Raw genomic sequence first — 25,315 nt, 5'->3', positions numbered from 1 at the left:
TCAGTTTCCCCCAGACGCGCTGGAAAGAACATGTGTGTTCAGTGCACAGTCACTCATGCAGTGGTCTTCCCCAGGAACCCCCTCCCCAGCCCCCTTCCCTCCTCTAGGCGGCAGAGCTGGGGGCTCTCACATGGCACTCTCGTTGCCTCCCCGTCCCCTGGACGCCCCCTTCTCTTGTGCCATGAGAGACTTGTAGGGCTTCCCCAGGCTGGGGAGGGTGAGTTCAGCTTCCTGCAGCTCCAGCTCCCGCTGAGACAAATGCTCGATGACTGCTGCTCCAATAGAGTCCCCCAGCACATTGGTCATGGTGCGAAGTCGATCACTGGAGGGGGCGGGGGTGGGGGTGGGGAGAGACAAGCCACCGTTAATCAAGGTTTGAAGAGCTCCACAGAGAAGAGGGTGCAGCAGCCAGGAGCTCCTTGTGCCTAGAAGTTGGGGTTCACATTCCAGTCTAACACAGGGTGGACCAAGCTCTGATATGCTCACATTTGTTATTAGCAATGCAATTCTTTTTTTAAAAAAATGTAAACGTCTGGGGCTTCCCTGGTGGCGCAGTGGTTGAGAGTCCGACTGCCGATGCAGGGGACACGGGTTCGTGCCCCAGTCCAGGAGGATCCCACATACCGCGGAGCGGCAAGGCCCGTGAGCCATGGCTGCTGGGCCTGCGCATCCGGAGCCTGTGCTCCACAACGGGAGAGGCCGCAGCGGTAAGAGGCCCGCGTACCGCACACACACACACAAAAAAAATGTATACATCTGATATAGAAAATTAGGGGTTATGAGCTGAACAGCATACAGGATGAGGAAGGTAACCACTGTGAGTAAACAAGGCCAGACTGAAGACCTTCTAAATGAGACTCAGATCCAGGTGACACCTCCCAAGTGGGGACAAAAGTCCAGATTTTTATATGTAAACCTCCTATTTTTAAAAGTTGAGGGAATTCCCTGGCGGTCCAGTGGTTAGGACTCGGCGCTTTTACTGCCAAAGGTGCAGGTTCAATCCCTGGTCGGGGAACTATGATCCCTCGAGCCATACAGCGTGGCCAAAAATAAATAAATTAATTAATTAAAAATTAAAGTTGAGAATTTTTTCTTAAATTTGCAAGCCAGCTCTGCCCCCAAGGATCACCTTTTTGGTGACTTCTACATAAAACAGGTACAGCAGGGCTTTTCTAGATAACGGGTAAAGACCCCATTGCTTACCTCCTCCCTGCCCCACTTCCCACGGTTAACTCTATAGAATTTGGGATCCACATGTCTTGGGATATTCCCCCAGGCCACCTTTTCATTCTAAAATTCTAGAACTCACCTCGAGAGCTGAAAATAGATTTTGTTTGTCATATAAGATAAAAAATAATAATAATTAAAAAAATAATAATAATAATAAAAAAAATAAAAGTCTAGAACTCTGTCCTTGCTGGAATAAGAGCCCATGTGTTGGGAGTGCTGCAGGGAGAGTGGTGGGTCCGAGGACAGATAGTACCAGAGTCTGAAGAGCACTCACAGGAACCAGTCCACAGCTATGATGAGCGTGATGTCTTCAGTGGGCAGGCCGACCGAGGTGAGCACAATGACCATGGTGACCAGACCTGCCTGGGGGATGCCGGCAGCCCCAACGCTGGCTGCTGTAGCCGTGATACTGCACGTGGAGAGAGAACACAGCGAGGCAGGAGGAGGGAAGGGAGAGATGAGGCAGTGTCAGAAGAGACACAAAAGGAGGGAAGGGGTCAGTTTCCCAGGGCATCTTAAATCAAATTCCCAAAAATAAAGAGCAAATCCAAAGCGACTTTCATTGAATACCAACGCAGTTATGTTCCCTTGTCCTTTGTTGGGATCTAGTTAGACGTCCACCCAGTGATAGAGGTTTTAAACAATTCATATTGCAGATGCAAGAGTAAGGATTTAACCAGTTGCTTCTGGGGACTGGAAGAAGGCGGAAGAATCAACCTGGGCAGCAGCCGTAAAGCAGAAGCTTGAGTTCCCCATGTGCACATATGCTAGAATTAGGTAGGTCAGTATAGACAGGTCCAGCTGCCAGGAACAGAACTCTGGAAGGTGGACCAAATTTAGAGTCAAAAGAAGAAATTGTCTATGGTGCTGAGTGAATTTTAAAAAATTAGACATTTACACATATAAGGATTTGGAAAACTAAAAGGTAAAACACATAGAAAATGAAAGAGATGGTGATCCACCATCAAGTAGAGAGGGTCAGATTGGATCACAAGTAGGCTACATTTTAGCTCCTGCATCAATTCGGATGTCTAGCATGGTGTGCTAAGAAGAATTATAAAACCACTGGGCTTGCCAGGAAAGGTGTTAGGGCCCTGAGGTTGATGCCGCCCCTCCCTGGTGGCTTCTGAAGTCCTTTCCCAAATTCTATAGTCGTGAACATAGAGCTACTCAAGATGCTTAACACAGATGATATCTCTTACAGAACAGTGATTGAGCAAACATTTGGGCTCACGAACAGGGAATGGACTTTGGGGTCCAGCAGATTTTATTCGTCAGCTCTACACCCTTGGACATAAACTCAGAGCCTATATTCCCTCATCTATAGAATGGTAGACATATACCTACCTTGAGGGGTTATTATGAGCAATAAAATAAAACAGTGCTTTGAGAATAGGGCCCCAAGAAGGGTCATTATTCCTCTTATCCTAAGTGAGAGAGAATATCTCTTCTGAGTGCTGGTCCTGGCATAAACAGTGATCTGTGCATGCCCTTGGGAGGCAGGCATCATGCTCTCAATGGAATGATAAGATCCAGCTAATTCCACCTGGATCCAATAATCCAACTCAAACTTTGTTAAGTTTCAGTCCAAACTAGGAATCTCTAACCATCCAATCACAATCTGCCTCTAAATTCTGAAGCAATTACCTGATGGGTCTCAAGCTGGCCATTGCCACCAAGCTCTTTGCATAGATTAGAAGCTAGAAGTGATGCTCAGTTCCCTGATCCATTTAAGAACTCCCCTCAAAAGTCCTTACCCTTTTTGATGACTTCTCTACTCCCCAGAATGTGAAAGCTCCCATGAAAAGTGCTCACTGCAATGTTTGGGACCCTAAGCTAGACAAACAAACAAATCAAAACGTGTTCCTTTGAAATTATCTTCATGTCATCTTCACTGCATCCTTGCTTTCCCCTAGAAAAGGCTTCTCATACCACAGCCTTCTGTTGTAAAGGCAAGGAAGATTGTTTGAAGAAAGACTCAGAGGCAATCTCTGGGTTGTGTGGTAACAAGGTAGCTGGGACCTCCTCTACCCATAGTAGAAGGGACTTCACATGGGCTCAACATCTCACAGAACCTCCAGATGCTACCAGCCATAGTGCCCAGATTTAAGCTGTATCCCTGAATGTCCCTAAGCCATTGGGACCCAAGTTCAGCCTGTTTTCCTTATCTGCAGAGTGGTCTCTCAGAACCCCTATAAAAAGAGAGAGCACTCCATCCTGCTGCTGACCCCAGTTATCAGTATTTCCAGCCAAGCCAGCTTTGTACTATACTGCATGACATTGTGGTACCTGCCTTTATTCACAATCCCTATGTAGCCAAGAGGGGCAGAGAGCTGTTAGGGAGGGTAGGATGCTCCATTAAAGAGCATGGGCACTGGAGTCCAGCTTCCCTGAGATCATCAGCATTCTAGGTCTAAGGTCTTTATTTTTATAATATGTGAGAGACATCAGCATGCCTTCATATGCTATAGAGAAAGGTCAAGTAGAGGCAGTGGAGTTGAAAATGCAAGTAAGCAATGGAATAGCTGACAGAGTTAGAAGATAGGAGGGATGAGATTTGGGGAATTGTAGAGGAATTAGTTTTGAATAGGGCAACAGATCCATGCTTAAACTGAGATCAGGGGAAAGAAAGCATGGATGGATGCATACCACAATAAATTTGAGTTGTGGGAGCAGAAAGTTGCATCCATTCACACCCAGTAACCTCAGTGACACCCCTGAGGTATAAGGCAATATGATCTTTTACACGGAAGAAAATTGGAGAATGGAGCTGGAAGATAAATAGAGTGAAGATTTGGAATGAGGGATGGATAATGGTGCCACCAACTGGGTGGTTTATCAACCCTGGATGCACAGTAGTATCACCTGGGCAGTTTTCACAAACATACCAATGCCTATACCCTACCCCCACCATAGCAAAGTCAGAGCCTCAGGGAGTAGGTGGTCTTGGGTAATGCTAATGTGTAGCCAAGACTTTGAATCACTGATATAAAGGGATTTCTGCGTGGAAATACACTTAGCTGATAATGTAATGCATCGTCTTGTAGTGGTCACTGCAGTAATCACCACAGTGGGTAGATTTTTCTCTAGCTGGGTTCAGACACCTTGACATAGGAACAGATAAAGTGGTTCGTTGAAATCCCCAATGTTGAGGATTTGGAAAGACTAAGGGGTAAGGATGTCAAAGACGCTCTCAAGAAAATGAAAGAATGAAGCTCCATACTCTAGTCTGGAAGCTCATGGTTCCAAGTGTGGTCCCTAGACCGGCAGCATCAGCATCACCTCTGAACTTGTTAGAAATGCAGAATCTCAAGCCCCAACCCAGACCCACTGAATCAGAATCTGCTTTTGAACAAGACTCCCAAGTGATTAGTACGCACATAAAAGTTTGAGAGGCACTGAACTAAAACACATAAAGGGAAAGTGAAACCATAATGGAGGGAATGAGAGGAGTTGAAGAAGCAAAAATTTTCATGGAATTAAAGAAAATATATAGGGGAAGTAAAGTAAGAGGATGGAGAGATTGGAGACTGTGGCCATGATGCACATACTCGAGATGTCAGAGCAGGCTAAGCAGAGGCAAAGTCCAGGACATGGCCCCAAGGGTAGGTGGCTGGAATTCCAAAGGTCAGCGAACTTTGAAAAGAAGATGATGGAAGAGACACCTGTTTGCATGTTGAAATTATTCAGTGAGAGGCTAAGAAAATGGAAAGAAAAAGAAAGCTATACAGCATCAGCTGAGTTAGATAATCCTTCTCTGGATTCCCAAAACTCTTACACTACCCATAATAAGCAGATAATCTTTTTTTTAATTTGGCAAGGGCAGTAATGGAACTATGCATAGGACATCATGAGATGTCATTCAAAGAGCCCACACTTGTAAAATATTTAATGCTGTGTATGGAACACAGCAAGTGTTTTATAAATGTTGGCCATCATCATCATCACCACTATCACCATCACCACTCTTATCACACCCATCACTACCATCACCACTATCAGCACCATCAACAACATCACCACTATCACCTCTGTAATCTACATCATCATCACCAACACTGTCATCATCATCATCATCATCAGTGTGTCTTTTTCCTTCATTAGACTGGATCTTCCCTGAGTTCAGGAACCATGTCTTATTTTTTCCTGCACCCCTCAACACATCCCCCTTCCAACATCCAAAGGCTCCCTTTACTTCTTGCTGTGACTCCCTCCCCTCCAACACCCCCAGCCAAGCTAATGACTTCTTAGGTCTCAGCTGTTGGCAGGTCCCACCCAAGGCCAACTCACCTGATAGTTGTGATCTGACCCAGGTTGAGTTCATAGTTGTTGACTTGAGCGATGAAGATGGCGGCCAGGGCCTCATAGAGGGCAGTGCCATCCATGTTGACAGTGGCCCCCACAGGCAGCACAAACCTGGTGATGCGGCGGTCCACACCCAGGCCCTCCTCCAGACAGCGGAATGTGATGGGCAGTGTTGCAGAGCTGGGAGAGAGAACCCCAGGGGCTGAGAATAAGTGGTGGCAATGGGCCAAGGGAGGGCTCCCCCTGAGAACACTGGAAGGCAAAGTGGGAGCTAGAGCAAGGGGAAGATGGCAGGTGTCTAACATTTCAGAGGCTGATGACTGTGCGTGAGGGAGAGGAACTCCTCATGACACAGAGAGCACACAGCAATGAGGTCCCCCAGGCTGAAGGTCTCTTGACCCACCTAAAGCCAATAGCTGAGGGCTACTTACTAGACACTAGTTCATGTCACCAGTTCACTCTAACTATCCACTCCCAGAAAGGAGGCAAAGGGCCTTCTGAGCTCCCACACCTCAGGGCTAAGAGAGGGGTATTACAGAAGACTCCTATTCCCCACTTCCCATGTTTATTCAGGGAGTGACCTCAGCTACACTAACCTTCTAGGTCTCTCTCTCCCCACGTGGGATCAGCTGGTCCATAAAACATGTGCTCTGTCTGGTCAGCTTTATATCATGCAGTGAGAATCCTGAACCCACAAAGGGGATCTTTAGGTATCCATGCCTGTGGCAACCCAGTGAGTTTAATTCTGGGGTACAATGGCACCAATCCTCTTTGGCCACAGATCAAAAGGCACATTCTCCAATAGGTGTTACAAGCAATAAAAATGATACTTTTCTTCCATCTGGTTGGCTCTAGTGATACATCTCAGATTGTTTTGAATTTGATTGATGGTGAAGAGGGGAGCTCTTTATGAAACCCCTGAAACCACAAAAAAGAAGGAAGCCAAGGGGGCTCCCAGAGGCCATCTCAAGGGGAGATGAGACCCTATGAGGTAGAAAATGACTGAGATCATGAGGCATGTTGGACCCTTTGTCTTAACCTCAAAATTTGCAGCTGGTTCTCCCTCCATATTAAATAGAGAAACAGGGACTTCCCTGGTGGTCCAGTGGTTAGGATTCCATGCTCCCAATGCAGGGGGCCTGGGTTCGATCCCTAGCCAGGGAACTGAATCCCACATGCCGCAACTAAAAGACCCCACATGCTACAATGACGATCCCACACGCGGCAACGAAGATCCTACATGCTGCAACTAAGATCCAGCGCAGCCAAATAAATAAATATTTTAAAAATAAACAAATAAATAGAGAAACAGAAAAGGAAGGAAAGGGGTTAGGAGAGCCAGCCCAGGACAAAGATCAGGGCCCAGGTGTTGAGCCACCTGGAGACCTTCAAGAGCACCTGACATTACTATACAACCCAGATGAGGTTCTGTAGTGGCAGAGAGGGCAGGACTCCTAAGAGAGCCTGTGAAAGGCAAAGAGTGAACCTAGGAAGGGTACCAGTAGTGAGGAGCAAGGCCATACCTGGAAGACGTGCCCATAGCAGTGATGAGGGCCTGCAGTATTCCCCCAATGAAGGGGAAAGGATTCCGATGGGTGATGAGGAAGTAGATGAGAGGCAGGATGCCACCGGCATGAAGGAACAAACCCACGATGACGGTCAGGGTGTACATGCCCAGCTGACCCCCCAGGACGGCCATGTCTTCCATCTCTAGGATCTTGCCAGCAATCAGGAACAGGATGCCCACAGGTGCATACCTGGGCCAAGCCAGACACCTGTCAGGCCTCCCTCATGACCTCCCCTCCAAGCCTGGAGCTAGCATCCCCCAGGCTTTGCGACATAGACCCTGGAGCCAGGCAACACACACCATACAGCACCCTACTCCACTCCAACCTTCCCCACACAATAACAAGTGGGGCTGGGTCCCACAAATAAATCCCACCTTTTCTTCCTGCTTACCCACAGCTCGCCTGCAGAGAGCAGAAGAGTTCCTACAACTCCAACATATACATTCTTATAAGGTCTCTCCTTCACCCACCCCCCGATTCAAGTCCCCCGAAATAATCACTGTCCTCAGGGTTTTTTCCCTAGACATTGCCCAGACACTCCCTATCTCTGGCCTTCTAACTTCCCTTATTCACTTCTCCCGACTCTTTGCTCTACATTTGTAACCTGTATGCCCCTATTCTCTTTCCTATAAGTACATATTCTCACTCATTCACCAGCCCTAAGATATTTCACCTGGATTTCCCACAGACATCTTAAACAACCTGTCTTAAATATTATACAATATTGCTTATATGTGGAATCTAAAAAACAATTGTACAAATGAACCTATTTACAAAACAGAAATTGAGTCACAGCTGTAGAAAACAAACTTACGGATACCAAGGGGGAAATGTGGGGGAGGGATAAATTGGGAGATTGGGATTGACATATACACACTACTATATATAAAATAGATAACTAATAAGAACCTACTGTATAGCACAGGGAATTCTATTCAATATTCTATAATGACCTATACAGAATAAAATCTGAAAAAGAGTGGATATATGTATATATATATATATATATATATATATATATATATATATATATATATATATATATAACTGACTCACTTTGCTGTAGAGCAGAAGCTAACACAACATTGTAAATCAACTACACTCCAATAAAAAATTAATTATAAACAACCTGTCTTATTAAATTATCTGTTCATTCACTCAGATATCCATTGAGCACCTACTATGTTCCAGTCACATGGTCCCTGCCCTCATGGTGCTTACATCCTAATGGGGAACTATGCAATACACAGAGAAATATGTCATTAAAAACTTCAGGTGGTGATAACTACAAAAGAGAATCAGTGAGTGGGGCTGTAAGAATGAGTGGTCAGGGAGGGCTTCTCTGAAGAGGTGACATTTATGCTGATACCTGAATGATGAAAAGGAACCATGCATATTTGAGGGGAAAGCATTGCAGGCACAGTTCAAAGACCTTGAGATGGATGTGAGCTAGAAGTACTGGAGGAGCAGAAAGAAGACCAGTATAGCTGGAGCAGTGAGTGAAAAGAAGAGTAGAGAAGACAGATGAAGCAAGTTCATAGGGGGTTCACCTGTTTTCCACTCAAAACAGCCCATTGCTTAGTTTTGTGAGCTCCTGCCAGTGATGCCATAATTCACCCATCACCAGGATTCCTTTGTTATTTCTCTCTCTTTAGAAATTGAAGTCTACACTTGGTCGTTGTCATGGGGGATGTATTGGAGAAGGTGAGGACTGCTTGGGGAGGTGGTGCAACAGCTTAGGTCAGAAATGATGAGACCCAAGCTGAGGTTGTGGGAATGAGGATACAGGGGACTCCTCCAGTTACACCTGTATTCCCCAAGCTGGGCTTGAGGTTAGCCCTGGTGGGTGGTTGCTGACTTGTCTCCAACTCCAGACCTACCTCTGTGAATAACCTGTAAACTCCTTTCTCAAATCCCTCACCTCCATCTTTCCTTTCTCACACTCTGCAAAATTCCTCAACTCTGGATCAATTGCACATGACTTCTTTCCTCCTATACTCAGCCACCTGGCACATACGGATATTTTCCCAAACGTGCCAAGGACATTGCTATAAACTCATGGTTCCCAATTCAGTTGAGCTTTCAATATTCCTTTTCAATCTTCTTGCTCGTCCTTGATAAGCTTCCCCTCCCAATCCCCTCAGCTGCTTTTCCAAGCTCTCAACTTAGCCTCTAGCCCGCCACCCAACTTTCAAATTATTTGGGATGATGTACAAAGTCTTCCCCAGTTTGGGAAGACAGCCTCGTTAACATCTTCCACCACCACTCCCTAGGTAGGCTCCCACCTTCTTGAACTCCTTACCATTCTCCAAACAACTCAGGTTCTTTCGAGCTTTGCATGTTCTATTCCCTCTGCTTGAAGTGCCTCTCCTTTCTTCTTGTCCTGTTGGATTCCCACTCACCTTTCAAGACCCAACTAAGAGGTGGATGTCTCCATGACTTCCTCCTCACCTTCCCAGACAGAGTTCACTGCATATCCCTCATTGGCTGCTTACTTATCCATATTCCCTATACTTTTTTAATGTCTCTTGACTCTTGTATTATATTTATCTAATATGTGCCTGTCTCCTCCAAGACTTTGAAAGCTCTTTGAGGACAAGGACTGAATTCCATGTATCTCTGTATTCCAGAGTTCAAAATAAAGTCAGCCTGGGAAAATGTCTGCTGAAAGAATGAAGGGATTTAAAGAATGAATGAATGAATGTGTCAATTAAGGAATAATCAGTGAGCGGATAAATGAGTGAGAAAATGAGCAAATGAGACATGAATGATGGGTGAGTGAATGAATGAGTGGGTTAAGCAAATGGATGAATGAATGCAAGGAATATTTGATTGAGTGAATGAGAGAATAACAAATGTAGAGATGAACAAGTGAGTCAAAGAATGAGTCCAAATGAATAGATGACTTGGTGAGTAAATCAATCAATCAATCAAAGAATTAACTAATGCATGGGTGAGTTTGTGAATGAATTTATGAGTGAATGAATGTATGAATGAGTGACTTAACCAATGCACAGAAAAATGAACAAGTGAATGGGAAAATGAATGAACCAATTCATGGAAGAATGAAGATAAATAAATAAATGAATGGATAATTTGGCCAATCCATAGAAGAATGAGAAGATAGATAAATGATGGACTGAATGAACAATGCACAGAAGCTTGAGTACAAATGAATAAATGAGTGAATAAATAGATGAACAAGGGAGTGGATGAGTGAATAAATCATTGCACAAAGGTATGAATGAATGAGTAAGTGAATGAGTGAGGGTGTGAATTAACCAATGCATATATAAATGACTTTGGCCAAGTGGTCCCAACAACCACTTCAAGAGCTGCCCCACAGCCTCACTTCCCAGCCCTGACAACACTCTTCTGTGTGCCATCACCACCACCACCCCACCCTTGTCACAGCCCAGCACTCACCAGATAATGATGCCCACCAGCCTCATAATAGCCTCATTGAGGCTGTCGAAGAAATCCCGCAGGACTCGGCCCTTGTGTTTCATGCCACCGATGACCAGCCCAAAGGCCACCGAGAAGACCACAAGGCCCAGGGCGTTGATGCCATTGGCTGAGCCAGGCACAGGCACAGTCTCCTCAAAGCTCAGCACCTCCTGCAAGGTGCCCATGGCCCGTGTGACATTTTCCAAGAGGCTGCTTCCGTTCTCCATTGAGGATAAAGGAGGCATGGAGGTGCCCAGCTCAGATCCATTTTCTGTCCTCACAATGGTCCTGGTTACCAACCTCGTGCTGTACTGCGTCTTAAACTGAAATAAGGAGATATTGGGCCATAGACAAATGCATAGCAAATTGAGTGCATAAACAGGTTAATGAGGGAGTGAACAACCAATGAATGGAAGAATGAGTATAGATTCTGCATTTTTCACAAGCTCCCTGGGCAATGCTCAGACAAGTTTTGGGGTCTGTCTCCTCAACTGTCTATGATCAGAAGCCTTGGTTCCTCCTCCATTACCATCCCCAGGCAGCCTTTGACCTAAGTCCTTCTCTCTAACCTTGCCTTGATCACCACACCAATAGGAAGTACATTCTTTCAGACTCTTCCAAAAGCCCCTGGGCAATGCTCTGTCAGGTCCTTCTTCCCATCCCTCACTCCTGGACCGTTCACTCAGCAGCAAGCTCCCCCAACCCTCCAAACCTCCTTGATCAGACTATGTACTTCCCCCTGACCTGTTTGAAGCAGGCCTCCACAAGGTTGGGCGGAAACATATTTCTGCAGAAAAACATCAGATGAATGAATGTGGTTAGACCTTAGAAGAGAATCTAGACTGATAACAGTAATAATAATTGCAATGGCAACGGTAATAATAGCAGCCAACATCTGAAAACCAAGCTAAGTGCCTTACCTATGTGATCTGATTTAAACACCACAATAATCCTAAAAGTGAGTGGTATTGATGTCCCCATTTTACATACAAAGAAACCAAAGCACAAAGAATTTATGTAAGTGACCCAAAGGCACACAGCTCCTAAGGGGTACAGATGGACCTCAAATTCAGGCCTGTTTGAGCCCTTTGGTACGACCCCATGCCACCTCAGGGACTTCAATTCACACACAGTGATGTCTCCAAAAAAAAAAACACGGAAAGCTCCTGAGCTCTTCCAACGCTAGGTTCCCCCCAAGTCAGTGACTAGGGTAGAACTATGACCAGCCTTGATTCTGGCAGGCAAAATCTTGCTATTTTAAGAGGATCATTCACCTTCCAATGGATCTTGGGAACACCAGACAAATACTATTTGTCCTGAGCCCATCTCAAGATGCTGCAACTATAGCCTCCCTAGCCTACGGGTCAAAAGATCATATCCTTAGGAGTAAGCTGCTCTCAGAGGATTTGTGCAAGGCTCCAGGACAGAAAATAGGTACCAAAAAAACTAGGCCCAACTTGGGTGTTGCATTTCCAGGCTGGATTAGCCAGTCCCCTTTGTCTCCCCTTGAGTATAGGTTGTTACATGTAGGGCTGGAATTCCCATCAAAATTAGAAAGGACGTCACCTGACCAGGTCCATGAAGGCATCAGCCGTGGGAATGGTCTCGATCCGGCCCTCTCGGTGCAGCCCCTCCTTGGAGCCCTTCCCAGGATGGATGATGGTGACCATGAGGATGCCGATGAAGACCGCGATGACAGTGGTCACCATGTAGTATACTGCTGCCCGCATCCCCATCCGCCCTGTTGCCTTGTTATCCAAGGACGCCATACCTGGAGGACAGGTGGTGCAGCCCGAGCAGCCCCATCCATACCCCACCACCCACTCTCCCATCCATTTGCTCCACACTCCCCACACTGCTACAACCATTCCACCAAGCATCCCTCCTCCTTTGCCCCACCCCACATCGCCATCCTCCAACTCCCATTCTATGTTCCAAATACACCTTCCACTCCATCCTTCATCCCAAGCACCACTTCACTAACCTTCTCTCTATTCCAAGCCAACATTTTCAACCCCCACTCCATCCTCTATTCACCCCTATTTTGCACCATAAGCTCATCTGCATTGCTCTCTTCATCCTCCTATCCACCCCAAAATCACACCTCCCTCCAACCCAGCTCACTATACACTATCTGTAGTAGATACTTTTGGTCCCCTATCAAGACACCCTTTATCATGCTGATACACCTATCCTTCCACAGCTGAGCATGTTGGCTGCTAACAACTCATGCTGCCCCCTTCTCTTGAGGGCTGCCCTCAGCAGAACAGGAGTTTACTCACCCACCAAGTCCCCATGGGAGACCTACAGCCAGTGACTGATTGGTACAGGGATTCAAAAGGCCAGCTCCTTTGATTTAGACGGTGGCAGAGTTGTGGAGAACAATTCTGTAGTGTTGCACATTCTCCAGAGCTCCCCGTGGGATCAGGCTGAGAGGCCAACCTTCTTCTGAACCCACATTTCTACTTAGCTTCTTTCCCCATCCCATCCTGCTCACCTCACTTCCTCATAGGTTTCTCTTGAGAGCTACCCCTCAATAAATCACTTGTGCAAATAGCCCCTTCTCAGTCTCTGCTTCTAAGGAAACCCAACCCAAGAAATCATTCTTCCTTCCCTTTACCTTCGTACCCATCCCCAAATCTGGAGATTGGCAATCAACCACTCATGGGCCAAATCTGGCCCGCTGCCTGTTTTTGTAAATAAAGTTTTATTGGAACACTGCCATGCCCATTTGTTTACAAACTAATCTGCTGCTGCTTTTGCACTACAACAGAATTGAAGAGTTGCAACAGAGACCACATGGTCCTTGAAGCTGAAAATGTTTTCTACCTGGCCCTTTACAGAAAAAGTTTGCCAACCCCTGCATAGGCCATCCATACTTCCACCCCCGCTCCACCCACCACCCTGTCATCTGTATCTCAAACACCTTCATCCACGTCCCACCCCATTACCTTCCACACCACATCCCAGCTACCTTCCCTGACTGCCCCACAACAGCCTTCCTTTCATCTCTGGATGATACGAAGCCCCTCTCAGGCTGGTATTTTACCTCCAAGGAAAAGTACAGGAAAGGTACTGAGATAAGTATTGCAGATCATCTGGGTTCTGGAACCCAGGTCTGATTGGGATCAGGGCTTTGGCCAAAGACTCAGAGCTACGTGCATGCTCCATGTTTGAGGTCCTGAGTTGGGGAGGTGGTCCCATGCTTGGAACAGCCATGGCTCCAGGTTTCAGCTTGGACTCTGGGATGGGTCTTGGACGCCAACACTGGCCTGGGCTCTCTCACCTGTGACCAGGCTGGAGACAATGAGTGGCAGCACCAGCATCTGCAGCATCCTCATGAGAAGCTCTCCAGGGAAAGAGAAGTACTTGACCTGGCGATAGCTGAGCTGGTACGGGCGCAGGGCAAAGGCCAGGCTGACCCCTAGGGCCAAAATGAGGGGTCTGTAGAGTTGAATTTGGTCACTGAGTCCCAAGCAGGGGCCATCCATCCATCCCAAGAAGGGCGTGTGTGTGGGTAGAGGTGAAAGAAAGAGAGAAACATTCTATGAATGTGCATGTTTGTGTGTACATTGTGGAATGTATGAATTTATGTGTTACTATGTTGATATGTGTGTAAATGTCTGCACATTCATGTGTACATATGCACACATATGTGATAGTGTGTACTCACTTGTGCACATGTATCTGTGCTTGTATATGAGGGTCCATGTATCTGAGATGCACAGGTTTTTCCTATGTGTGTATACAGGTATGACTTGTGTGTGTATGTTACTGTTTTCAAGAAGGGGGGTACACATGTATTCAAGCTCTTAAGTGTGCCATTGTGTGTGCAGAGGAATGCATGTGTGTGTGAATGTGTTTATAAGTTCTAGTATATGTGTGCAAGTGTGTGTTTACTTTTTTGCACCTGTATGTTCTGTGCACGCATAAAAACGTGTTCATGTTTGTGTGTGTTCGATGCAGAAAGTGTGCGTTTGTATGGTGTACACTTATGCCTGTATATACACACGCACATAGATGAGACATTGTGTGTACCCACAGATGTGTTTGCAAGAATGTATACCTATTTGTGTGAGCGCGTCCTGGGGAGGGGGAATGGTGGACGTGTGCACCTGTGCAGGTGAGAAGAAGTAAGTGGAGGGAAGAAATATGCTGTGCGGGAAACTTCCCTCAAGTCCTCGCCCTCCAGGGGCAGAGCCCGCCCCTCCCAGATGACTCACCAATGACCACGGCGCTGATGGTCAGCAAGATGAAGGCGTTCCGGCGCAGGAAGCGCAGCACGTGCTCGCGCGTCATGGTCTGCAGGCGCAAGCGCGTTCTCAGCGCCCTCTGCCGCAGGCTGTCCAGCAGCCGCTGCAGCAAGCCCACCCGGCCCAGCCGCTGGCCACTCTCCCGCAGAAACAAGCTGTTGCCATGGCTGCTCATCGTCTACCTGCGGGGTACAAAGGGGCCCGGGCCTGGTGAGGGGCCGGACAGAAGGCGGATGTGGGAAGAGGGGAAAGGTGGAAGAAGCTGGTGATGAACTCAGAGAGAGTCCAAACAGCAGGGGAGGGGCGGTGTCGGTCTGTTGGGATGTGCCTGCGCTGGGCCACCTGAGAACACTGCCAGGGGTTCAAGGGTCATGTCCTGGCAGAAAAAGATCAAGGTCTTCAGAATCACTCCCAGGCATGGCTGGGAAGAGACAGAGAAGTAGGTCACCATATAATGGACGTTTTTGCCATTCTCTAACTCCAGACCCCTCATTTCATGAGATCATCACAAGTAATTGAGAGCTGACGCAGCTCACAAACCAGACTAACAAATCTTTGCTGAGCATCACCTTCACTCAGCGCCTTAAACAAGGCACTCTGTGGTTAGCCCCCCAAATTAATACAGTTTGGTGTCTAGCCTGGAGGTGCCACCAAATGGGCTTTCCACAACAACAGAATCAGCAGGTGCCTGGCAAACCGTTTGTGCCCAATAAATGCAGCTGCTCTGTGTGAATGCCCAAGTGGGCAACAGGGAGAGGGAGAGTCCCATGGCATGGAAATGGTGATAATTCTTGATCCCAGCACCTCCTCAGGATCCATTTTTGAAGAAAAATGTGATGTCCAGAGTCACTCTGGGGTGCCAGGCACTGTTTCCCAAACTTCAGACTCTTGACATTCAGCCATATCCATGTCATCTTATTTACTTACCTAAATAAATGTAATCCAAAGTGGAAACTTTAGATCATTACTTGAAATGCTTATTATATCTTAATACATATTAAATAAAATGCATGTAAGAAATAAAACTTGCCTATCCTTTTACCAACTAAACACCTTCCATGTATAGGGCAGCTTGGAAATTGTGAGGAACATTTGCCTTCATGAGTCTGAGGAAAATTTGCCTTCATGGCCCCTTCCTCCATTAAAATATATATTAAAATTATATTTGGTATAATTTGGTATGCCAAATTGGTATAAAAAGGAATATATTATTTTGGAACTAGATCAAGGTCATTGGTGTACAATGTTGCAAATGAACTAAATGCCACTGAATGCCACTTTAAAATGGTTGGGTTTCTGTTGTGTAAGTTTCACCCCAATTTTTTAGATGAGAACAGTAATATTACATATTAAAACATTTTCTTTGACTTGAAAGTTAAATTCTTTGTTCTGATTTTAAAAGAAGCGAAAACGTTTGCATAGGTGTCCCTAAAAGTATCGTGGGCCCTGGGCACCTCCTATTCCAGAAAGATAAGCAGGCTTACCTATACTGATCTCACAGCAAAAGGTGGCAGCACCCCTCTTGTAGGCATATTGACAATTCTGTTATCCCTATAGATTCATCCCAGGCAAAAGGCTGACCACTACAGTTGGCATTGCCCGGGCTCCCTTGCCCTTTCAGTCTGGCCAATAGAAAACAGCAGGAGAATGGAAGGTGGGAGGAGATGTAGGTGGAGCATTCTCTCAGCATCCCCTGCCAGGCCCCTGTTTGGCCTTGACTGTATTCCTCTACCTAAGGCCACAGCTCCCACTGAACAATCCTCTGCAGTTCTTGGCCATGTGGACATCTTCTTTGGAAAAATGACTATTTAGTTCCTCTGCCCATTTTTCAATCAGATTGTTTATGATTTTTGTTATTGAGTTGTATGAGCTCTTTATATATTTTGGATATTAACCCCTTATCCAATATATGGTCTGCAAAATTTTTCTCCCATTCTGTAGGTTGCCTTTTCATTTTGTTGTTTCTTTTGCTGTGCAGAAGCTTTTAAGTTTGATGTAGTCACACTTGGTTTTTGCTTTTGTTGTTTGTGCTTTTGGTGTCATATCAAAAAAAAAAAAAAAAAATCAGTGCTGTGACCAAAGTTGAGTAGCTTCTACCTTACATTTTCCTCTAGCAGTTTTACAGTGTCAGGCCTTATGTTTATGACTTGTATCCACTTCAAGTTAATTTTTGTGAGTGGTGTAAGATAGGGGTCTGATTTCAATATTCTTCATCTGTTTATCCAGTTTCCCAACATCATTTCTTAAAGAGACTATCCTTTCCCCATTGAGTGTTCTTGGCTCCCTTGACATGATAGAGGTGCTACTGCTACAATGGAAATCACATTACAATATATAAATATATCAAAACAACATGGTGTACATCTTAAAGTTACACAATGTTATATATCAAAACGTATTATAATAAAAAATAAAGGCAATCCTTTGTTACAGCCACAGCTCTCCCCAGGTCCCCGTCTTGCTCCCTCCCTACAGCTCCCCGACTCTTGCAGATCTCTGAGTGCTGTGCCAACTTTACTGGTTTAACCCTGTAAACAGTCCTTAATTTTCACTTCCCCTTTTTGAGTGTGCTCTCTGCTTCCCGACAGATATACTAGATTCATTTAACTCCTAGAAAAAACTCTCCAAGCCATGGAAAGACAGTAAATATTGTATCCTGTGCTGGACTGTGCATATTTGGGTTGCCTGGGGTGGCTGTACAGGTAAGGAGAACTTGGCCTCCCCCAGCTTCTCTCTGAGATATCAGTGCTTCAGATACCTCTCCCTGCCACCAACCCCCTCCAAGCCCTAACCCCAACCCCAGTGCCTGAATCCATCCAGATCAGGCTGGGAGTCTTTCAGAGACAGACCAATAGGTAGTTCCCTGAACTTTTTTTTGGCTGCTGCTGGCTGAGCAGCTACTTTTCTGAGATCACTATGTTTCTTGTCCTCTTTCACCCTCCCCATATCCCAAGGATGGGGTTATCTGCCTCAGCTTTCCAGGTCCTGCTTCCTCCAGCTCTAAGCCCTGGTTCCCAATGTCAAACCCCAGTTGGGGTCCTGCTTCAAAGGATCTGTCACTTGAAACCGTGATTTTTTTTTCAGCTGGCTGTGAAAAATCCCGGACAGGAGACCACAGACTACATGGGAACTGTGTAATTATTCCCTCATCTCTAAGATGTATGTTCTCAGTCACCAAGAAACAGCATGAAGCTGCCCATGGGTCCCAAGGGAGTGTTCAGCTGAGATCCAAACTAGTCACAAAAAACTCCAGAGCTAGTTTTGTCTATTTCCTATCTCTTCCTTACAAAAAATGGTACAGAGCAGAGATGTACAAGCCATAGTCCAAGGACCGATTCTGGCCCGCTGCTTGTTTTTGTAAATAAAGTTTTATAGGCACATAGCCATACTCATTCTTTATGTACTGTCTACGGCTAGTTTTGTGCTACAAGCGCTGAGCTGAGTTGTTGGAACAGAGATTTTATGGGTCTCCATACAATCTCTCTGGCCCTTTACTGAAAAATTTTGGAGATCCCTGGCCTAGAGGAAAAGCGTACATGAGCTCTGTTTCAAATCCCACTCCACCTTTCAGGAACTGGTCACTTTCTGTGTGGCTTTGATGGCCCAATTCACGCGACACTTAGAACAGCACCTAGTGAGCATGAAATAGATGACAACCAAGGTTAATAAAAAGCAGAAATCCAACAGACACATGACTGAGGACTGAGAAAAGTGTTGACAAGGGAGACGGTCTTCCCAGCAACATTGCTCGGTCCTGACTGCATTACTTGCCAAGAAATGCTTGACTTGAACTTGTTTTCCCAGGATCTTGGCCTCCACTTGGCCCCTTCTCAGTCTCTCTTGGACCCCCGGGGGCCTTCTCCCCTCACCCTGGGTTCTCTCTTTTCTAGTCTCTCCTGGTCCTAGGCCTTCTCTTGGCCCTGCTTCTTAGGCTTCCTACTCAGGAAACGGCCCTTCTAGTGTTCCAGGATCTTCAGGGATTCAAGGATGGGTCCCCCACCTGGTTCTCACAACCTCCAGACTCTTGGATGTGATGAGAGGGGCATCTCTCAGAGCCAGGGGCAAAAGGGAAGGAACTCCTACATTCTAAAGCTGAAGCAACCTACAGTGGGCAAACAAGGATGCTTTCCATACATTTTATCTCAATACTCTGCTAGCCTGAGGAGTGAGTGAAGGGAGGGAAAGACAAGGAGGAAATCACATACATCACACACCACATACACACACTTGAACACACAACCTCACACACCTCTTGTGTACAACTGACATAGACACAACTGCACACACACAGTTTCACACACACAGAACTGTTCAACATACAACCCACACACTTTCAGAAATGCAACTCCAAGTATTATGCTAAGTGAAATAAGTCAGACAGAGAAAGACAAACACTGTATGATATCACTTATATGTAGGATCTAGAAAATACAACAAACTAGTGAATATAACAAAAAAGAAACAAACTCACAGGTATAGAGGACAAGCTAGTGGTTGCCAGTGGGGAGAGGGAAGGGGGGAGGGGCAACTTAGGGGTCGGGGTTAAGAGATACAAACTATTATGTATAAAATAACCTATATTGCTATAATATATAAGCTATAAGAATATATTGTACGACACAGGGAATATAGCCAAAATTTTATAATAACTATAAATGGAGTACAACCTTTAAAAATTGTGAATCACTATGTTGCACACCTGTCACTTATATAATATTGTACATCAACTATACTTCAATTAAAAAAAAAAAAGAAATGCAACTCCATTCATGCAGCATCAGTCATACAATTCCTACACGCACAAACACACACTTGACGCATTCATGAATGCTGTCAGACACAAAACCCCACACCCCTCCTCAGACACACAACCCCATACATATACACCTTCACGTCCTTGCACAACAACCCTTATAAATGACACTCCATATGACATTTGCAGAAATGCCATTCCTACACACACGCACAACTTGGGACACAAAACTTCAGACATCCAAATTCCTTCCCACATTTAAACATTCAGGCCCATCCACCTCTTTGGGAAGGCAACCCTACTCATAAATTCAGTCTCACACACACACACCATCACCACCCCACACACAACTTCGGACCCAGCCCCCCGCCCCCCGCAGCGATGGCCAAAGTCTGTCACAACCAGGTCCCTCCGGAGTTGGAGGAATAAGCCCCAGATAGGGAAGGGAACCAAGCCCTGGAAAAGGACCAGGCATCAGGCAGAGATGGAAACCTGCCCACCAGTAGAGGCCAGGGATAGAGGGACAGGATGAGAAGGGAGATGGGCAGGGAGAATCTGGGTTAACTAAGGCGATAGGAAACTGATCAGGGCTACGGGGAGATGAGCGGAGGCTACGACTCTAAGAGTCAGGGAGCAGCTGAGACAAAGAGCAGCCGAGAGATGGGAACGTGGGCGCAGGGGACGCCCCACCCGCCCGACCCCAGGGTAGGCCAAGCCGGCCTCGGATCCCGCCTGCCCCGAACCTCAAAGCCCCCGCCCTCGAGGAGCCGTGGTGTTCCCACTCACCAGGGCCAGGAGCTGCGGGGGCGGCCGGCCCGCGTGTCCGCCTACGCGCTGCGCCGGGAGGCAGAAGCCGGAGCCCAGAGAAGCGCCCGGCCAGGGCAGGGGGGACCCGCCAGAGACCGCGCAGCGCCGGCTCCAGGACCAAAAGGCCGAGGTACCCGCGCGGAGCCGCGACGCGCTGTGCAGCTAGTGGGATCGGCGCCAGCCCTGCGTTCACGTGGGTGTGGGGGCCCCGGGTCGCTGGAGGTGGGGGGCGGGGGCGGGATCCCCTCCGGGATGCCCCCAGCCTCCCCCGCGCCCAGCCCTGGCTCAGCTGCAGCTCGGGAGAAAGGGCGCCGCCTGTTTGGGGAGGGAGGGGATCCTGGGGTAGGCGGGGTGGTTGGCCTCTCTCTCGTCTAGCCCCCGCCCCCCAGCTCAGAGCCGCGCCTCCGAGCCCCAGCCTCCCGCCGCCTCCTGAGCACTCCCAAGGCCAGAACATCCCTGGAGAGCGCGGGGACCAGGCCCTGGCACCACTGGGCCCAAGCCCGCATCCTCAACGGAGGTCTGGGGAAGGCGCGGGCGTGAGCGTCCGAGTGAGAGCAGCCTCTGCGTGGGCTCGGCTGCCTCTCTTCTCCCTCGGGGCGCACATTCCTTCCTTGGCCACTTGGCCGCTGTATGAGCTTGAGCCAGCCCCTCTCCCTCTCTGTGCCCGGTCTCCTCGTTTAAACAACGGAGATGACTCTGCCGACCCCACAGAAAATTAAAGCTGAGAAAATTGAAGTGCGTGAGCATGGAAATCCTCCCTGCAGCGTGAAGCATTGTGCAATTGGGAGGCAAATCACTGCTGTTCGTATTGTAATTAATATTATTCTCTGCACTCTTTAGGATACACCGGGCAATGTTGATTTTGCTTTTCTTCCCAAATGGCACTGACTTGGCTGTTTCCAATATCTCCTACCTCTCCTGAAAACGAATTGCCATTTTTAAGAGCTGAGCACAGAGCATGGCATGTGATAAAAACCCAGTACATGTTTGCTATTATTATTGAGCAATTGTTGACGGCAACTTCCTAGTCTAGGCAGGCTCTTTTACTCATATTTAATCTACACACCCCTATGCAGTAGACATCATTACCCTCATTTGCAGATGAGGCGACAGGCTCTCAGAGAGGTTCAGTAACTTGACCAAGGTTACACAGCCAGGGAGCAGCCACCCCAATTCCAATTCTTTGTGCATACAGCCCCCACTCTCCTTCTTGACACAATACCTTCTAGATAAGCAGTTCTCAAACTTAGCTGTACCTTAGAATCATCAGGGGAGACTTTAAACATTCTGATACCCAGGTGGCACCCCAGACCAATCTCATCAGCTTCCCTGGACGAGGGGCTCAGGCATATTTTAATGCGCCTCAAATGATTTCAATGTCTGGCTGAAGTTGAACCCCTGCCCTAGATGTCAGGTTCTCCTGGGCCACACCTGCAACTCCTCCCTGAAACCTTCACACTCCCTCTGTTTCAGTCACCAGCTGTGCACAGATGAGTCTGCATCCTTTTCTGAGCCTCGAGCTGCCCCTGAGGTCCTGGTTCATACAGTCATTCACTCCACACATATTTATCGTTCATCCACCCACTATGCTTCAAGCTGTGCTAGAGGCTGGAAGACAGAGCACCCCTTGCCCTTTCACACAAAATAATAAGAAGAAACACCAGTGGTTCTCAAACTATTGGATCTTGAAACCACTTTACACTCTTAAAATTAAGGAGGACCCCCCCCCAAAACTCACAACCCCAGTCTAATCGTGATTATTTTTAAGTTACGCAAATTCCAATAGGGGCATCCTGCAATATGCCTAACCAGTATTTCTCAAAACTGTCAGGTCATAAAAACAAGGAAAGTCTAAAACAAGTAAAGAAGAACCTAAGGAGACATGTTGTCTAGTGTAATATGGGGTCCTGCATGTGTTCCTGGAACAGAAAAAGGATATTAGGAGAAAACTGAGGGAATCTGAATAGGGTGTGGACTTTAATACTAATGTATCAATATTGGCTCATTAATTGTAACAAGTGTGTCTACTAATGGAAGATATTAATGATAGGGGAATAATAATAAGGGAAATTTTTTGGGGTGGGTGAAGGGATATGGGAACTCTGCACTATCTTTTCAATCTTTCTGTAAATCTAAAACTATTCTAAGAAATTGTGTCTATTGGTTAAAAAAAATCACGGAGGGGAAAAAAATGATGATGGAGGACTGGAAAGAGTTTTTGTCTGATAAGTTATACCTACTAATCTTTATTGGAAATAAATCTGAGAAAGTATTTCAATATTTATTTATTCATTTTAGCATAATAATAAATTCATTACATGTTAACATAAATAGCAGATTTTTATGAAAATAACTATATTTTCCAAAACAAGAAAAGAATTATTAGAAGAGTGGCAATGTTTTACACTTTTACAAATTGTTTAATGACTAGCTTAATAAAAAGAAAGCAAGATTCTCATACAGTTGATCCTCCTTATGTGAGGATTCCATATTTGCAAATTCACCTACTTGCTAAAATTTATCTGTGACCCCAAAATAGATACCCATGGCACTTTTGTGGTCTTTAGCAGACATGCTCAGCATGGTAAAAAATTTGAACTGGTTGATATGCTAAGGTGAAGTTTCCAGCTAAGGTCAAACAAGGCAACCCTCTACCTTCTTGTTTCAGGTGTCATTCTGTAAAAAATGTCCTTTCCACGGTCTGTTTAATGCTGCATTTTCCCCATTTTTGTGTTTTTTGTTGATTTGGCTGTTTGAAGTGGCCCCAGACACAGTGCTGAAGTGCTGTCTGATGTTCTTTAGCACAGGAAGACTGTGCTATGCCTCATGGAAAAAATCCATGTGTTAGATAAGCTTCATTCAGGCATGAGTTACAGTGCTGTTGGCTGTGACTTCAACGTTAATGAATCAACAATATATATTAAATAAGGGGTCTCTAAACAGAAACACCCAGACAGGTGGTTGGAAAAGACAGGAATATTTTAATCAGCTTTTTCAGTTATCGTGGCTATTCTTTGAGACTACACCAAAACTTGACACGTTTTAAAGGATAGTTGCAAAGTGGAATCTGAAACTATCAGTGAACCTTTAGTATTCTATTAACATTAAAATCTATTGAGTGCATCTTTTTAAACATCATTCACTAGTCATCTGAAAAAGATTAGTTCCTGAATTACACAAATCATCCAAATATTAACACATTTCATTATTCAATATCAAAAAGTAATATTTGTTAATATGACCACTGATCTCATCAGAAAAGTCTTTAAAGGTTGGCAAGCCGTCAAGATTACAGTAGCAAATATAAGTTTTTCAAAATTCTAATTTTCACTTAAAAGTCCAAATTTTATCATTGAAAACAAATACCATCAGCTGTTTTCCTTGAAGTGACAGACCCATTTCTTTCATTTTTGTGAAAATGTCTCCCAAATACCCATGTTGGAATAACTGAGGTTTGTCTTAAAATGGTATTCCACGAAAAAAGTGGCTCGTTCAGCTTGCAATTCGAATAATCACACAAGTGTTTTTTTTCTGGGAACAGCTACCACGGTACTTCAACATGATACAAAAATGCTTTATGCATACTTTTCATTTCATCATATTGGATATTAAAAATACATGAACTGGTACAGCCACTTTGGAAGACATTTTGGCAATTTCTTACAAAACTAAACATACTTTTCCTGTATGGTCCAGTAATTTCACTCCATGCTATTTTCCCAAAGGAGTTGAAAACTTATGTCCACACAAAACCTACACATGGATGTTTATAGCAGCTTTATTCATAATTGCCAAAACCTGGAAGCAACCAAGATGTCCTTGAGTAGGTGAATAGATAAATAAACTGTGGAACATCCAGGCAACGGAATATTGTTCAAAGTTACAAAGAAATGAGCTATCAAGCTATGAAAAGACATGGAGGGCTTCCTGTGGAATTCACACTGTGGAAAAGGCAAAACTACAGAGTCAGTAAAAAGATCAGTGGTTGGCAAGGATTAGGGGAAAGGAAGGGATGAATAGATGGAGCACAGAGGAGTTCTAGGGCAGTGAAACTACTCTGTATGATAGTATAGATGGATACAGGCCATTTTACATTTTTCCAAACCCTTAGAACATACAACACTAAGAGTGAACTCTAATGTAAACAGTGGACTTTGGGTGATAATGACCTGTCAATGTAGACTCATCAGTTGTAACAAACGCACTACTTTGGTGGGGACTTTGAGAGCTAAGAAGGCTGTGCACGAGTAGGGGCAGGATGTGTATGGGAAATCTCTGTACCTTCTGCTTAATTTTGCTGTGAACTTAAACTGCTCTAAAAAATCGTCTCTAAAAAAAAAGAATACTCCAATTAAAATCGGAGCAAAATAAAGACATGCACTCAAGAGCTGTAATTTAATCAAATGAAATTTTTATATAAATGTATTTATTTATTTATTTATTTTTGGCTGTGTTGGGTCTTCGTCACTGCGCACAAGCTTTCTCTAGTTGCGGCGAGTGGGGGGTCTACTCTTCGTTGCGGTGCACGGGCTTCTCATTGCGACGGCTTCTCTTATTGCGGAGCACAGGCTCTAGGCATGTGGGCTTCAGTAGTTGTGGCACATGGGCTCAGTAGCTGTGGCTCACAAGTTCTAGAGCGCAGGCTCAGTAGTTGTGACGCACGGGCTTAGTTGCTCTGCGGCATGTGGGATCTTCCCGGACCAGGGCTCGAACCTGTGTCCCCTGCATTGGCAGGTGGATTCTTTTTTTACACGGGCCTCTCACTGCTGTAGCCTCTCCCGTTGCGGAGCACAGGCGCCGGACGCGCAGGCTCAGCAGCCATGGCTCACGGGCCCAGCCGCTCCACGGCATGTGGCGTCTTCCCGGACCGGGGCACGAAACCGTGTCCCCTGCATCGGCAGGCGGACTCTCAAGCACTGCACCCCCAGGGAAGCCCCCGGCAGGTGGATTCT

The 25,315-nt window shown here is 45.9% G+C and overlaps 1 protein-coding gene across 2 annotated transcripts; it reads right to left on the bottom strand.

Annotated features, from left to right (window-relative positions):
- Window positions 1-39: 39 nt before the first annotated feature.
- Window positions 40-14,978, bottom strand: SLC1A6 (solute carrier family 1 member 6; the record flags this gene model as incomplete). Of its 2 annotated transcripts, XM_079703223.1 has the most annotated exons (9): window positions 40-322; window positions 1,505-1,639; window positions 5,521-5,715; window positions 7,059-7,292; window positions 10,530-10,873; window positions 11,295-11,337; window positions 12,117-12,321; window positions 13,837-13,974; window positions 14,774-14,978. In XM_079703223.1, the coding sequence occupies 9 exons, from the start codon at window positions 14,976-14,978 to the stop codon at window positions 127-129; spliced, it is 1,695 nt and encodes a 564-aa protein (XP_079559349.1). The 2 variants fall into 2 exon arrangements, with proteins under 2 accessions (XP_079559349.1, XP_079559350.1); XM_079703224.1 differs by lacking the exons at window positions 40-322; window positions 1,505-1,639; window positions 5,521-5,715; window positions 7,059-7,292; window positions 12,117-12,321 and having other exon boundaries at window positions 10,843-10,873.
- Between the last annotated feature and the right edge of the window lie 10,337 nt (window positions 14,979-25,315).

This window comes from Hyperoodon ampullatus (genome assembly GCF_949752795.1).
Source record: "Hyperoodon ampullatus genome assembly, chromosome: 4".
Taxonomy (NCBI): Eukaryota; Metazoa; Chordata; class Mammalia; order Artiodactyla; family Ziphiidae; genus Hyperoodon; species Hyperoodon ampullatus.
The sequence above is the reverse complement of the archived record's forward strand: the minus strand, read 5'-3'. Positions and strand labels throughout refer to the sequence as shown.